Source organism: Clupea harengus, chromosome 20, assembly GCF_900700415.2.
Source record: "Clupea harengus chromosome 20, Ch_v2.0.2, whole genome shotgun sequence".
Lineage (NCBI taxonomy): Eukaryota > Metazoa > Chordata > Actinopteri > Clupeiformes > Clupeidae > Clupea > Clupea harengus.
Genome location: NC_045171.1, coordinates 1,875,474 through 1,889,620, shown reverse-complemented (window position 1 = coordinate 1,889,620; position 14,147 = coordinate 1,875,474). Strand labels below are relative to the sequence as shown.

The 14,147-nt window shown below is 43.7% G+C and overlaps 2 protein-coding genes across 2 annotated transcripts; one reads left to right on the top strand and one right to left on the bottom strand.

Moving 5' to 3' along the window:
* On the top strand, window positions 1-10,572 carry kcnk4a (potassium channel, subfamily K, member 4a). Its single transcript, XM_042702765.1, has 7 exons — window positions 1-67; window positions 2,229-2,596; window positions 4,544-4,658; window positions 5,681-5,841; window positions 6,888-7,074; window positions 7,272-7,408; window positions 8,514-10,572. Exons 2-7 carry the CDS (start codon window positions 2,411-2,413, stop codon window positions 9,405-9,407), a joined length of 1,680 nt encoding a protein of 559 aa, XP_042558699.1. The 5' UTR covers window positions 1-67; window positions 2,229-2,410; the 3' UTR covers window positions 9,408-10,572.
* A 1,219-nt stretch (window positions 10,573-11,791) lies between these two features.
* On the bottom strand, window positions 11,792-14,107 carry LOC105911048 (hatching enzyme 1.2-like). Its single transcript, XM_031558020.2, has 7 exons — window positions 13,755-14,107; window positions 13,577-13,658; window positions 13,329-13,469; window positions 13,119-13,236; window positions 12,327-12,505; window positions 12,160-12,241; window positions 11,792-12,035 (listed from the first exon to the last, which is right to left on the bottom strand). Exons 1-7 carry the CDS (start codon window positions 13,821-13,823, stop codon window positions 11,792-11,794), a joined length of 915 nt encoding a protein of 304 aa, XP_031413880.1. The 5' UTR covers window positions 13,824-14,107.
* Between the last annotated feature and the right edge of the window lie 40 nt (window positions 14,108-14,147).

Sequence of the window (14,147 nt, the reverse complement as noted above, 5' to 3'; positions counted from 1 at the left end):
GGGGGGACTACCACACTCCCACCTCACACAGTGGGGACTCGCACTATGTGCTGGGATTTAGACTGAGGTAAGACATACAAATGCATGTTTAAGTCATTCTTGTGTGTAGTGCAATGCAGAACAGTCGATTTAATATACCAAATTTAGACTTCGATTCTGATGTATGTTTTGTTGGGAAATGATTACCATTCTAAGCCCATATTGTATGAGACATTACTTCACTATAACCGGTGGATATAAACCTGTGTATTGTAGGGATTACTTGTCGACCATTCATTTTGTATTCCATAGCCTGTGGTACATACTAAACATTACTGTCCAGCAGAGTTACCTTTAATGAATGCATACCACAAGTGAGTTATCTAGTAGGTGTGGACTACTAAATCTGTTCTTTAGGTGGTATTAATACTTATCATCAGAATTTGTTTATTTTCCCTATCTTTCCCTCAGAGTTGGCTGTAAATCATTCGTTTTTTGTCACTTGCGTGTTACAAGTAGCGTACAGCACAGCTCGCCCGATCCTTCCATTATTCAGAGAGATTTACATGCAAGGAGAGACAGTCCCTTACACAAGAATCCTAACAGTCAATCCTCACTGGCTCTGGCCAACGTCAGGCTGCCTGTCCGTGTGCGGTGGAACAGCGTGGCCATCTCCTGTCTAAACAGCACACAAGGGCGAAGGGCGAAGGGCTCGGTTTCTATGGCGTCATTGGTTGTTTTTGAATGGATAGGCCTATGACACTTATGCCTGTGCTTTGTTTGGGCCAGCACTTCAAAGGCTGAGGTCTGTGGCAGGCTCCCCAGTTCAGACTTGATGTAGCCCTGTTTAAGGACTCTCTGATGTGATGTGATGTGGCTGCTCCCCAGTTCAGACTTGATGTAACCCTGTTTAAGGGGTCTCTGATGTGATGTGATGTGATGTGGCTGCTCCCCAGTTCAGACTTGATGTAACCCTGTTTAAGGGGTCTCTGATGTGATGTGAGGTCTGTGGCAGGCTCCCCAGTTCAGACTTGATGTAACCCTGTTTAAGGGGTCTCTGATGTGATGTGATGTGGCTGCTCCCCAGTTCAGACTTGATGTAACCCTGTTTAAGGGGTCTCTGATGTGATGTGATGTGGCTGCTCCCCAGTTCAGACTTGATGTAACCCTGTTTAAGGGGTCTGATGATGTGAGGTCTGTGGCAGGCTCCCCAGTTCAGACTTGATGTAACCCTGTTTAAGGACTCTCTGATGTGATGTGATGTGGCTGCTCCCCAGTTCAGACTTGATGTAACCCTGTTTAAGGGGTCTCTGATGTGATGTGATGTGGCTGCTCCCCAGTTCAGACTTGATGTAACCCTGTTTAAGGGGTCTCTGATGTGATGTGATGTGGCTGCTCCCCAGTTCAGACTTGATGTAACCCTGTTTAAGGGGTCTCTGATGTGATGTGATGTGGCTGCTCCCCAGTTCAGACTTGATGTAACCCTGTTTAAGGGGTCTCTGATGTGATGTGATGTGGCTGCTCCCCAGTTCAGACTTGATGTAACCCTGATTAAGGGGTCTCTGATGTGATGTGAGGTCTGTGGCAGGCTCCCCAGTTCAGACTTGATGTAACCCTGTTTAAGGACTCTCTGATGTGATGTGATGTGGCTGCTCCCCAGTTCAGACTTGATGTAACCCTGTTTAAGGGGTCTCTGATGTGATGTGAGGTCTGTGGCTGCTCCCCAGTTCAGCTCCCCAGTTCAGACTTGATGTAACCCTGTTTAAGGGGTCTCTGATGTGTGGTCTGTGGCAGGCTCCCCAGTTCAGACTTGATGTAACCCTGTTTAAGGGGTCTTCTCTGATGTGATGTGGCGGCTCCACATGTCAATAAGGGAAAGGAGGAGAGGGGAAAGGAGCGAGCAGTCCGAGGGTGGACGGAAGTGAAGGGAAAGAGCACAGAGATGGAGAAGAGAAAGCAGCTGAAAGGTGATGCATCACTGGACGGGCATAGTCTCATATGCCCTCACGGGCATCACTGGACGGGGACAGTCTCATATACCCCCAGGGGCATCACTTGACGACAGGGACAGTCTCATATGCCCCCAGGGGGAGCAGACAGTGTGTATAGGATGGCAGGGTCTAGCCCAGCAAAGCGCAAATTTGGCTTCTTGGGTTTGATTAATAGGAATGATTGTCTTGAATGTACTGTGATGCTTTCCATCGTGTCCACAGTTTGATTTTGATGGTTTCTTGTTTTATTTCCTGCAGCTCGCTCGGCCATCTCTGTGTCAGTGGTCCCCCCCCGCATCTGCTCGCCTGTGCGCCCAGCGCTGCCCATCTCTGTGTCAGTGGTTCCCCCGCTTCTGCTCGCCTGTGCGCCCAGCGCTGCCCATCTCTGTGTCAGTGGTTCCCCCGCTTCTGCTCGCCTGTGCGCCCAGCGCTGGGGAGCCATGCGGTGCTCCACCCTGACGGCCATCATGACGGTGGCGCTGCTGTACCTGGTCATGGGTGCGCTGGTGTTCAGCACGCTCGAGACCGCCAGGGAGAAGGTCATGCACAAGGACCTGCACGAAGCCCTCAACGACTTCGTCAAACACACAGGTGTTCATCCAGAAACACTGCAGGTCTTCGTCCAGGTGAACACACACCTCAGTGCACCTCAGGCTACATCAAGGAATTAATAATGAGTGTCAGCTTTTAACTGCACCTCCTAATTATTACACCTGCCTTGACAGGACAATAACAGCTGTCCTTTAAATCAGGTAACAGTGTTAAATAGTTGTAGCATTGTGAAAATAGTCCATTTTCAGGTCACTTTTAATTTGACTATATTGTGATATTACCATGGTATTTATGTTTATATTCTCCTCATTACACCCTTCACACAGTCACAGATATACAGGGATGGGCAGTATTTAAAATGTGTATTTGAAATACAAAATAGTATTTTGTCATTTGTATTTGACGGGCCTTATAAAAATGGTTGTAATGTAATTTGTAGCAAAATTAGTGATCAGTATTTTGGCATTTTCAGAATACAGATAAAACTGATGTATACATGATGTATGCATCTGCGTCCATCGTGGGGAGAATGGTGTGCTGAGCGCTTTAACCATGCTCTTTAACCATGCTTGTTTAAGTTATTGGTGACTTGTGGTGACAGTGATTTGCCCACACTGATTCAGTGTAGAGTGGCACGGTGGATCAGGTGTTTGCACTGCCGCCTCACAGCAAGAAGGTCCTGGGTTCGATTCCCGCTTGGGGCGCCGTTGATACTGGGGGCAGGTTCTCCCCAGGCGTTCGGTCCTTCGGCGTTCGGTTCTCAGGTGGGCTATGTCCCGGGCCTTTCTGTGTGGAGTTTGCATGTTCTCCTCGTGTTCACAAGGCTTTCCTCCACAAAGAACCCCAACATAAAAACATGCAGAAAAACTCTCCTGTCCGTCCCTGTCCAAGACTGGACACGAGCACTTGGCTTGGTCCCCGGGCGCCATAAAAGGCTGCCCACTGCTCCTGGCTGCCTGTGAGGGAGGACAAGGACTTCAGGATAGGTGAAAAACAGAGGACAAATTCCACCGGCGACATCTTCAGCATGTGTGTCCAGTGTTCCCGCCCAATGCACGGGTGTGTTGTGTGTCGTGCTGTGTGGCAAAATAAAAAGAACGACTTTAGAGACTTTGTAGTATATAGTTGCTCAACAGACCTGGAAGTGACAGAATCTGTGTCTGCTAGGGCGAGACTTACCAGATGGACCATTTTGAAAAGCAGAGGACAAATCAAACCGGCGACATCCGCATTGAACGTTTGTGTCGCTCTCTCTGATTGGATGACAAGAAATTTGATGTATGTTTTATTATTTTCTTGACATGGCTACGATCATGTAGCTGGTTTGATCACTCCCCATCATGGCACAGATCTTCAAAAAACAGATTTGTAAATTGACTTGGTTAGCAGTGAAAAGCTGTCATTATTATCAAATGATCAAATCTGCCTATGGTGAGTGGAGTTTTAATAATAATAATAATAATAATAATAATAATAATTAATTTAATTTATAGCGCACTTTATATTCGGCTGAATCTCAGAGTGCTACAGTAAAAACATAGTTAAAAAAAAACATAGTTAAAACATAGTTAAAAGCATAATTAAGAACATCGTTAAAAAACAACATAGTTACAAACATAGTTAAGAACATAGTTAAAAAAAAATAAAAGTTTTAAAAACATAGTTTAAAAACATAATTTACAAACATTTTGTGTTATGATATGATATGTTTTCTTTGGAAATATATTTGTGTGTGCAATACACATTATTATTATGATATGTGGTTGCTGTATTTTGTATTTCATTTTGATACTTTCACAACTTCAGTATTTTGTAACTTATATCAAAATACATTTTGATGTATTTTTGCCCATCCCTGGATGAACTTATACTAGACATAACAAAGTGAACTTTGACCATCAGGCTTCTTTGTTGGTTGATTCATTCATTTACTCAGTTTTATGATTTATCCTTAGCATCATCTTTTATGAAGGCAGCGCCTTGCTTTGTCCTGATATCCCTGTCTCTGGTTCTCTCCTCAGGAGGTAGTGAAAGCCACTAAAGCTGGTGTGGACACCAGAACCAACCTCACCTTCACCAGTCGCTGGGACTTCCCCAGTGCGTTTCTCTTTTGTGGGACCATCATCACAACCATAGGTGGGTTGTTAAAGCTCCATCATCACGACCATAGGTGGGTTGTTAAAGCTCCATCATCACGACCATCGGTGGGTTGTTAAAGCTCAGATTTGGAGCAGATTCACATGTAGATATCCCAACAATATAATTTCTGCTATAATAATTTAGTGTGTGTGGACTAGGTTTAGTAGACATGAGGATGAAGTGTGCACTTAGACTGCATTCACACTAAATCCTTCCTGCGGAGGTTATGCAGACATGTGGCCGTGTTTATCTGTCCTGTAGAATGTAACCGCCGTGAAACAATCAGAAATGTTTTTATTTCTCAGATTCACTGCTCTCGTTAAGGCCAATCCCTCTCTTCATTTACTCTCTAGCTCGCTCGACCCCCGCTGCACTCTCTCTCTCTCTCTCTCTCTCTTCCTCTCTCTCTCTCTCTCTCTCTCTTTCTCTCTCTCTCTCTCGCTCTCTCTTCATTCACTCTCTAGCTCGCTCGACCCCCGCTGCTCTCTATCTCTCTCTCTCTCTCTCTTTCTCTCTCCTCTCTTCACTCACTCACTCTCTAGCTCGCTCGACCCCCGCTGTTCTCTCTCTCTCTCTCTCTCTCTCGCTCATTGAGCTAGGGAGGATGGCCCAACTTTGATTGATATACAAACAGCAACCAAGAAATGATTCTTATTCTACCTTTAAGGAAACTAATACGACAACGTCTGCCTCTTGTGACTGGTGGTTCTCACTGTTCACGTAAAGGGGAGTGGAGTGGATTTAGGGCAGGCATTGATATTTGAGCGATAAAAACTATAAAAACAACGACTCACAAGTAGGACTCGGTTCCCTTCGTTCATATCATAGAGCCGTTGAAAAGAATCGGCTCGTTCACGAACATAATACCACCAGGTTCAATACTTTCACATCTTCAGAAGTTTCAGACTGCAGTTCAAAATGCTCACTGCCTCCAATGAATCTCCAGCCTGTTCTCTCTCTCACTGCATTTAGTTCCTGTGAAAACGACTGAAAATAGTTCCTCTCTTCATTCCCCACAGGTTTCGGGAATCTGTCTCCGATTACCGAAGGTGGGCAACTCTTTTGTATCTTCTATGCCCTGGTGGGGATCCCCATGTTTGGCATCCTGCTGGCTGGGGTGGGAGACCACATGGGTACCATGCTGAGGAGAGCTGTGGGCAAGATCGAGACCCTCTTCCTGGTATGCCCTCCAGCCACAACACAGCAAGCTGCGGCCAATCAGATGTGCCGTTTACATCGTGGGGCAGTTGAGAGCAGATTAATGACAGCCAGTTGGAGTTTGTTTAAGTGTTAATTCTTGATTAATTGCCACGGGGTTGAAGAAGCGAAGAGTGTTGATGCAAGGCGGGGTGTAATGACTAATGGTTATGTCTAAATAGGAATACACAGAAATAATGCTGCAGTAATTGTTATTAAGATGATAGATGGATACTTTATTAATCCCGAAGGAAATTTAAGAGAGTGCCTTGCATTTTGGACCGTGGAAATCTCCTCCTCAGCAGTCAAAGTCCAGGTCTTCTACCTTCATTCCTCTGGCAGATACTGAAGTTTTGTAATTATTAGTCCAGTAGGTTGTAGTCTGCAGTTAGTCTCAAAAGGACCCCAGTTGAAGCTGCACAGAGTCAGTATAAAGAACAGTCCTATGATGACTCACCAGAAGGCCTGCTTCATGCAGCTTCATGTGAGACTAATTCATGATTTAGGTCTCAATTATGCTTCAATGCGACTCAAATTTCTATTTATCTCAGTCGAGTGAAGTTCCCATTCCAAAACTGTTATCTCGTTTTTTTATGTAGTTAGTGTTTTAAGAATGAAGATCTAATGTAGTAATCCCGTAACGCTGTATTTAAACCCATTACTTTATTACTTTTACGCTTACTTTTATTACTGTTATATTACTATTACCCTTACTTTTATTACTGTTACCCTTACTTGTATTACTATTATATTACTATTATTACTGTTATATTGCGATAACCCTTACTTTTATTACTGTTATATTACGATAACCCTTACTTTTATTACTGTTATATTACGATAACCCTTACTTTTACTGAGGCTTCCTGCTATTGTGCTATTCCCTCTGCTGCTGAAACACTGCACATTTCCCCATTGTGGGATTAATAAAGGATTATGTTATTTTTTGTTATCTTATTTTAGTTTCTGTAATGGCAGCAGCTAAGACCATTTAAATATAATGATGTCCTCTATGTTTCCTACGAACAGAGAAAAGCCGTGAGCCCCACCAATGTCCGGATCATCTCTGCAGTGTCCTCCATCCTGATTGGCTTGGTGATATTCCTGGGCGTGCCCACATTGGTGTTCAAGGAAGTGGAGAACTGGACCTGGCTGGAGGCGGCATACTTTGTGGTTATCACTCTCACCACCGTGGGCTTCGGGGATTATGTTGCAGGTACTCAGAAACCGTTGCTGTTTAGTCTAGACTTCATGTTAAATTGAGTTAGTTCTCACTAGTCACAGTCATAGCAAGTTTATTCTGTGCCAAACAAAGTTAAGTTAAGACTGGTTTTAACAGTATTTCCGCAATTGTATGATCTAAACCCTTCAAGTTGAATGCATGATAAACTTCCACTCTTGTGTGTGTCTTAGATGACCGAAGGCACGGCCACTTCATGTACAAGCCCCTGGTGTGGCTGTGGATCGTGTTTGGCTTGGCCTACTTCGCCTCCATCCTCACCATGATAGGGAAGTGGCTGAGAGTGCTCTCCAAAAAGACCCGCGCCGAGGTGGGTGTGACAACACTGTAGAATAGAAAGAGTCTAGGTTTTTATTTATAATCACTGTAGAATATAGAGATAGTGTAGATTTTATTATTAATTATAATCACTGTAGAATAGAGAAAGTGTAGGTTGTATTTATAATCACTGTAGAATAGAGAGAGTGTTTTATTTATAATCACTGTAGAATAGAGAGTGTAGGTTTGATTTATAATCACTGTAGGATAGAGAGTGTGTTTGATTTATAAACACTGTAGAATAGAAAGAGGGTAGGTTATAATCACTGTAGAATAGAGAGAGTGTAGGTTTGATTTATAATCACTGTAGAATAGAGAGTGTAGGTTTGATTTATAATCACTGTAGAATAGAAAGAGTGTAGGTGTTATTTCTAATCACTTATTTATAATCACTGTAGAATAGAAAGAGTGTAGGTTTGATTTATAATCATTGGAGAATAGAGAGAGTGTAGGTTTGATTTCTAGTCACTGAGTTGGATTAAGTTGGATCACTGAAACTCGTGAAACAGTGATTACCTGTCTGAGTTTTAATAACCACAATAGTAATGCATCTGCACCTGCATATCTGCATTGGAACAGTTGAACTGAAACTATATCTATATCTACTGTAGAATCTATATATATATATATATATATATATAGAGAGAGAGAGAGAGATATATATATATATAGAGAGAGAGATTCTACAGTAGATATAGATATAGTTTCAGTTCAACTGTTCCAATGCAGATATGCAGGTGCAGATGCATTACTATTGTATTTTATTGTCTATTTGAGTTAGGCAAACTGCTAAGGTTTCAATTGATTCCACACATCCTGAACTGGTGTTGCAAGCCTTAGTCGTATTTCTCATATAGTTCCCTGGCTATAGGTCGAGTTCAGTACAAAAAACCAGCTCCTCTTATCCCACTCTCTCCTATGTGGTTCATTTTTAGACGCTCTCTCACACTGGGCTGATTTTGTCGTGTCACACCCCTTATTTGGTGTTTCTCAGTGTCTATTTGTCTTTGATACCCAGCCTCTCTAAGAGGCTCCATCCTGCGGTGTCATGGTTACGCATTCTCTTTCTCGGTTCCTCTGCCATCCTTTGTTATCAGATGGAGGAGCTGAGGGCTTACGCCAATGACTGGACCCAGAACATCCAGAACATGTCTGTGGACTTCCGCATTCCTGTCCCCTTGGACCTTAACGACCCATTTCAGCTCCAGCGCCGGAGGAAGAGGAAGCGGCGTCGAGGTCCCCACCACCTGCATTCCAAAGCGGGCTACCTTGTCCCAGGAATCGGGGGTCCACTGGAGCCGGAGGGCATCCGCATAAACGGACACCTGTTCAACAACTGGTCTGACGCTAAGACCGTCCTGGAGAAGATGCTCGAAGCCAAGGCTGATGCCGTGTCAAGGTTGGAGCTCCCACAACCGTCCTCCAGGGCAGGATCGAGGCCGGGGTCGAGGCCGGGGTCGAGGCCGGGGTCGAGGGCTCCCTCCAGACCGGTCTCGAGGTCCGAGGTAAGAGCCCTGTCCAGACCTGGATCCAGGGCCGAGTCGGTGTCAGGGTCCACGTCGTGGTCTGAGTCCAAGTCGGAGCTCTCTGAGTCGGCATCTGAGAGCAACTCGCACGACTCGCCGAGGAACTCCTTGAGCGACTCCTGTGACTTGCCGACAGCCACACACGTGCCGAAGTGCCATGAGGAGCAGGAGACGGCCTCAGCTGGCGAGGAGGCGCCGGTGCCCATGGTGATAGTGGAGGGCAGCACACCACCGCGGCCCTCCCTGCTGGACTTCTTCGGCGAGAACCTGGCCTACATTGACGAGTCTTCGGACACCCTGAGCGACATTGGACAGTCGGGAGCCAAAGGCGCCAGCAAGCCCAAGAGGAGGAACATGAGGAGACAGCTCCCCCAGCGCCACCTGCGGGTGGCGGAGAGGGGCAACAGCGGTGACGTCGGACCTCCATCCAACCCCCCCACTCCTCCCCCCTGCATACTGCCCTAGGACTGAGGAGAGAGAGATACAGCTCGATCAATGGACACATGGACTGCTTTTAATTGATGGGCATTTAGTAACCTTTCTGCTGCCCAACTGGTGGAGCATAGTGCTAACATCAGCAGGGTACAGTATTGAAACCCCTTGAAAGCACATACTCTGATAAATATATGTAGTCATTCAGTGTGTAAATGCTTTGGATAAAAATACCTTCTAAACAAATGAATTGTTGGCTCTTGCAAATAAGGTGCCTATGCTGCACAGACAATCTGTTCTAAATTAAATGCGGGCTAGGTCCAGAATTAGACTTAATCCTTGACCATGAAACCAATTTTAAATAGAGCTCCCTCTCTACTGATTTGAATTTACAATGAAGTCTGTTATCTATAGAGCCATTGTTGTATCACTAAAACAGTTGTTTTTTGACAAAGTCCTTGCTTTAAAGCCTTGTTTAGATTTTTTCAATCATGTATGATGTGATGTTGCCTGAAGGTAGGATAATCCATGATGTGTTGATGCTTAGCATTTTTAGCTTCAAAATTATATTTAATCAATAATAATTAATCAGTCAATCAAATGAACAACTGAATCAAAGGCTATCCTTACTTGAACTGAGTATTGTTTAACGGTCCATGAAGGAGATAGGTGTTCCCTGTCTCGAGGTGCAAGCTCTCAAATCCCAGCACTGGCACGCCTCTGCCCTCTTGTGGGCATCTCCTGAAGTGCATGGACAGTTCTTACCATGCTCCAGGCTGTGCTAGTTTGTGGAAAACGTATCCGCTCCACTTCTCAGTGTAGAGCTGAGAAGGGCTCAAATAGCAAACGTTTTCTTTATCTAATTGTTGGCTATATGCTTGTAAATTCAAACTGTGCCCCCTTATGAAGAAGTATGACTGCTCTAGATCTTACATTGCAGGTGTATCGAGTCGATTGATGATACTGTGCCATAGGAATTTATTTGCTGCGTCGAAGTGTATATATCTGTTTATACGTGTAGTGCCAAATTATACACTAATGAAAAGACAGCTGTTTCTTTTTCAACACATTCTTATTCTTTCCATAAAAGCATACGCAGGACACGTAGAAAACTGTCAAAGATTACAAACAGAGTTGTTTACGGAAATTTCCAAACACATCAAGGACACTCATAGTAGGAGAGGCGATGAGCATATAAGTGCCCAGGAAAGGCGAGTTCAGCCGTGTGAGAATGGCATGTGTTTAGCGAACACGCTCACGACTGCATGGCTGTGAGGATAAGTGCTAGTTTCATATAGTAACGGGTACTTAGAGGGAAAAGGACAAACACATGGCCTTGGTTTACAGAGGGGAAGCAGGCCACAGCCCCGGCAACGTTCCCCTAATTCCTACCTCTGGAGCACAGAAGTGCTGCCCCACCTTAGAGTGTCTCTGCGGGACGGGGAGATGGATGTCTACGGCTGGGCGCTTTCCCCCCAACCACAGAAAATCAATAGAAGCTCTGGTCGTGATCAAGGTTTTTTTTTAGCCTGCTGCCTGAACAGAGGTTCTCTGGAGGAAAAAAAGACTGGCTGGCAGGCAAGTAACAGCCTACACAAGATTAACTTAAAAGAAGAGGAGGCTGTCTTCAAAGTATCCAAAGTGTAAGTGTTAAGGATTTAAAGAGGGAGACTTTTTTCAATAAACAGTAGACACACAGACACATAACCTTGCTTATTTTAGAGGCACCCTCAGGGAAAATCCTTCCTCATATTGTTTTCTTAAACACTGTGGGGGAGAGAAAACCGATGTGTTCACTTTTTTTCCACAAGTTTTACGCCTCCGCACAGTTGAGGAGAAACCGCAACCATAAATTAAGATATAATAGCACACAATGCATTTAAAACCTCAAACACCACATCAGTGCTTTGGAGTACATAGTGTTTCAGGCAAAAACCAGAACAAAGCCTTGGGGTTTTATAACTGTTGACACAGTTGAGATGTAGCTTTTTCTTCTTCTCTCGTGATTGATACATTATACTCCTAATGTTGTGCCGTGTATGATGGAAAAAATCTCTGACCAGTTTCTCGGAAATGTCTTGATGTAGCAGAAAAATGGACTAGGGCTTAAGTGAGGAGACTGACTGTGACGTAGCAACCGTGCTATTGACCTGTTCTCTGTTGACTCCTTGTCAACATACACATGGCGTATTTACATAGGTCTATTTATAGATAAACAACAGCAAAGAGGGATATTGAGGTCATCTCAGTGATTTATTTTCCAGTATTGTGAATATTTTAGACACGATGCTCACAAGACAAATAAATATAAATCATCATTTAGCAAGTTGTCATGTGGTAGTACCATACGAGGACAGCATCAGTGTGGGGTTCTTCTTTCAGACTCGATCTGTCCTATTTATGAGAAGAAAAACCAATCAGGGTATCAGAGAGCATTCTTCCATCGTGATTCCTGTCATTTCAGTGTCCCCAAAGACAAATAAAATGATGCCCTCTTTCCATGTATCTGATGGAGTTTGAACACCATACTCACAGCATCCATAGAGTTTGTTGATCCTCCGGATGTCAGTGGTGGACAGTCCCTGTCTCTGTCCAATTTGCACATTTGGGTTTGGAATTGGAGTGATTGTCTCCTTTCCATTCTGGACTGTGAAAGCAGTTCTACAGAAGGAAATTTGAACAGTGATTTGTAAAAGTTTTATAAATCATATTTTTATTTAGTAATGTAAACAGGTAAAACAGCTCTTGATGAATACGTTTTATTCAGTGGGTCCCATTTTCTTACCTCCCATAATGCATCACAGAAGTGTAGTCATATCGAGTGTTCAGGTTGTTGGTGTGTTGTTTCTGGAAGTTGTGCGCCATTTCTGCCAAAACAAGGAGAAGGGTCTTAAGGTCTACATTCATTTCTGTCGGTCTGAGAAAGAATTGAAAGTGGGGAATGCAGCTTACCTGGGTTGATGTAATTCCAGTTGATTTTCACATACTCGTCTCTGTCACTCCTGGTTTGCTCATGGTAGAAGCCCAGAGCATGGTTGAGTTCATGCTGGATGATGCCGTGGTAAACACAACCATACCTGTTGAGGGAGAGCACCTGTTCGCCTCCTGTCCTCCCAAGGTATGAGTAACACCTGAGAAAGATGGGAGAAATAATGGCTCACATGTTATTTGTATAGTCTGCTGGAACTACAATTTAGGTTAGGGATTGGGTTTGGTGAAGGTGATGTTCAGTGAACAATTAGAAAGACTGAACTTGAATTTCATCAAATCATCTGCGAAGTTTCTGTAGGTGGACTATCCAAATAAAGTGTTATCATGAAAATAACAATTACAATAGGGTTTCCATTTACTAACATTAGTTTATGTATTAAATGTTACGAACAACCAATGTACCTCAGAATTGATACATCACAATTTTTATTCAATATTAAAGTTTGTTTTTATCTATGTTTACAAACATATTCTTTACACCTAGGATGTCTTAACTAACATTATTCATATCGCTAATGACCACTGATATACCAATCACCAGCCATGAATATTTAGTTGTACTTCTGCAGTTAATGCCTTCCGGTATTAGTTGACTAATGGTGGTCTTCATTGCTGTTATTGAATTGAACCTTGAAATAAAGTGTTACCAGCATCCTAATTAGTGTCAGATTTACCATGTTGAAGGCAGGCAGGTGTAAGTGGACATTTGAGGGATTTGTGACATTGTCAGGACACTGCAGTAGACAAACTCACCCATCTCTGTTCTCAATGCTGATGTAGTCCATCTGAGTCGAGCGAGCAACAAACTGAACACAGGTTCTTCTGTTGAAGGTTGCCATGGCAATTTTGATTTTCCTCATGTCATTGGATGCTGAAAAGCACAACAAACATTAGACACCAATGCTCAATGGGGGTGCTTTGAAATATATATATTGCATATTAAAAAATACAACAAATACTTACAAAACTGAGAGCTGACTGTGTAGGGGACCTCAACTTTCCCATTAGAAGACTTCCTCCATATGCAGTTGTTGTTCCAGCAAGCCAGAGCATTCTTGGTTCTTGGCACTACAAGATCTCCTTCCATTAGAAACTCACTGGAAGCTGAAAGATGAAATGTCATTTTTGAAGTTATTCTAGTGACACTGTAAGTTTATGCCAACGATCATTTAAATGAAGCAGTTAAATAGTTTGAATAATGAGAAACAGACCATTATTGGTTGTCAGAATCTGAGTAGTTATGTCCACACTGTCAGGCTCCTCAAAGAAAATCTCATTTTCATCACCGTCCTCCTAGAGACAGATAAAATCCAAAAGGTGAAGATGAAACGTTACAAACAAACGATTAGTATTTAAAGATAGAGTTCTGAATATCTCAGGCATTCTTACCATGACAGGCAGAGCCTTGGACAGGCCAAGCAGCAGCACAAGAAGGGAGATGGAGGCTCTGAGGTCCATGTTGCTTTAGTGTGTGGAGATGCTGTGGACGGCTCCTTCACTGGGGCTCGGTGTGTGAGACCCATCTCACCTGAGCTTTTATACAGCCCTCCGCAGGTGTGTCTGCAGGGGGATTTAGGCCGGCTGTCAGGGTCAGGTGTCTAATGGAAGCTCTTATGGGAGGACACCACCACCTCTCCCAGAAATTCAACAACTGAACAAAGACATGATGGTGAGTTTATTTGTTTTGATCACCTTCTAAGATGGCGTTAGCCTCTGATAGTAGTGACATCTTGAAGCATAGCCTTAACTGAAAGGTGTTGTTTGAAGACCTGCAAGGGCAGC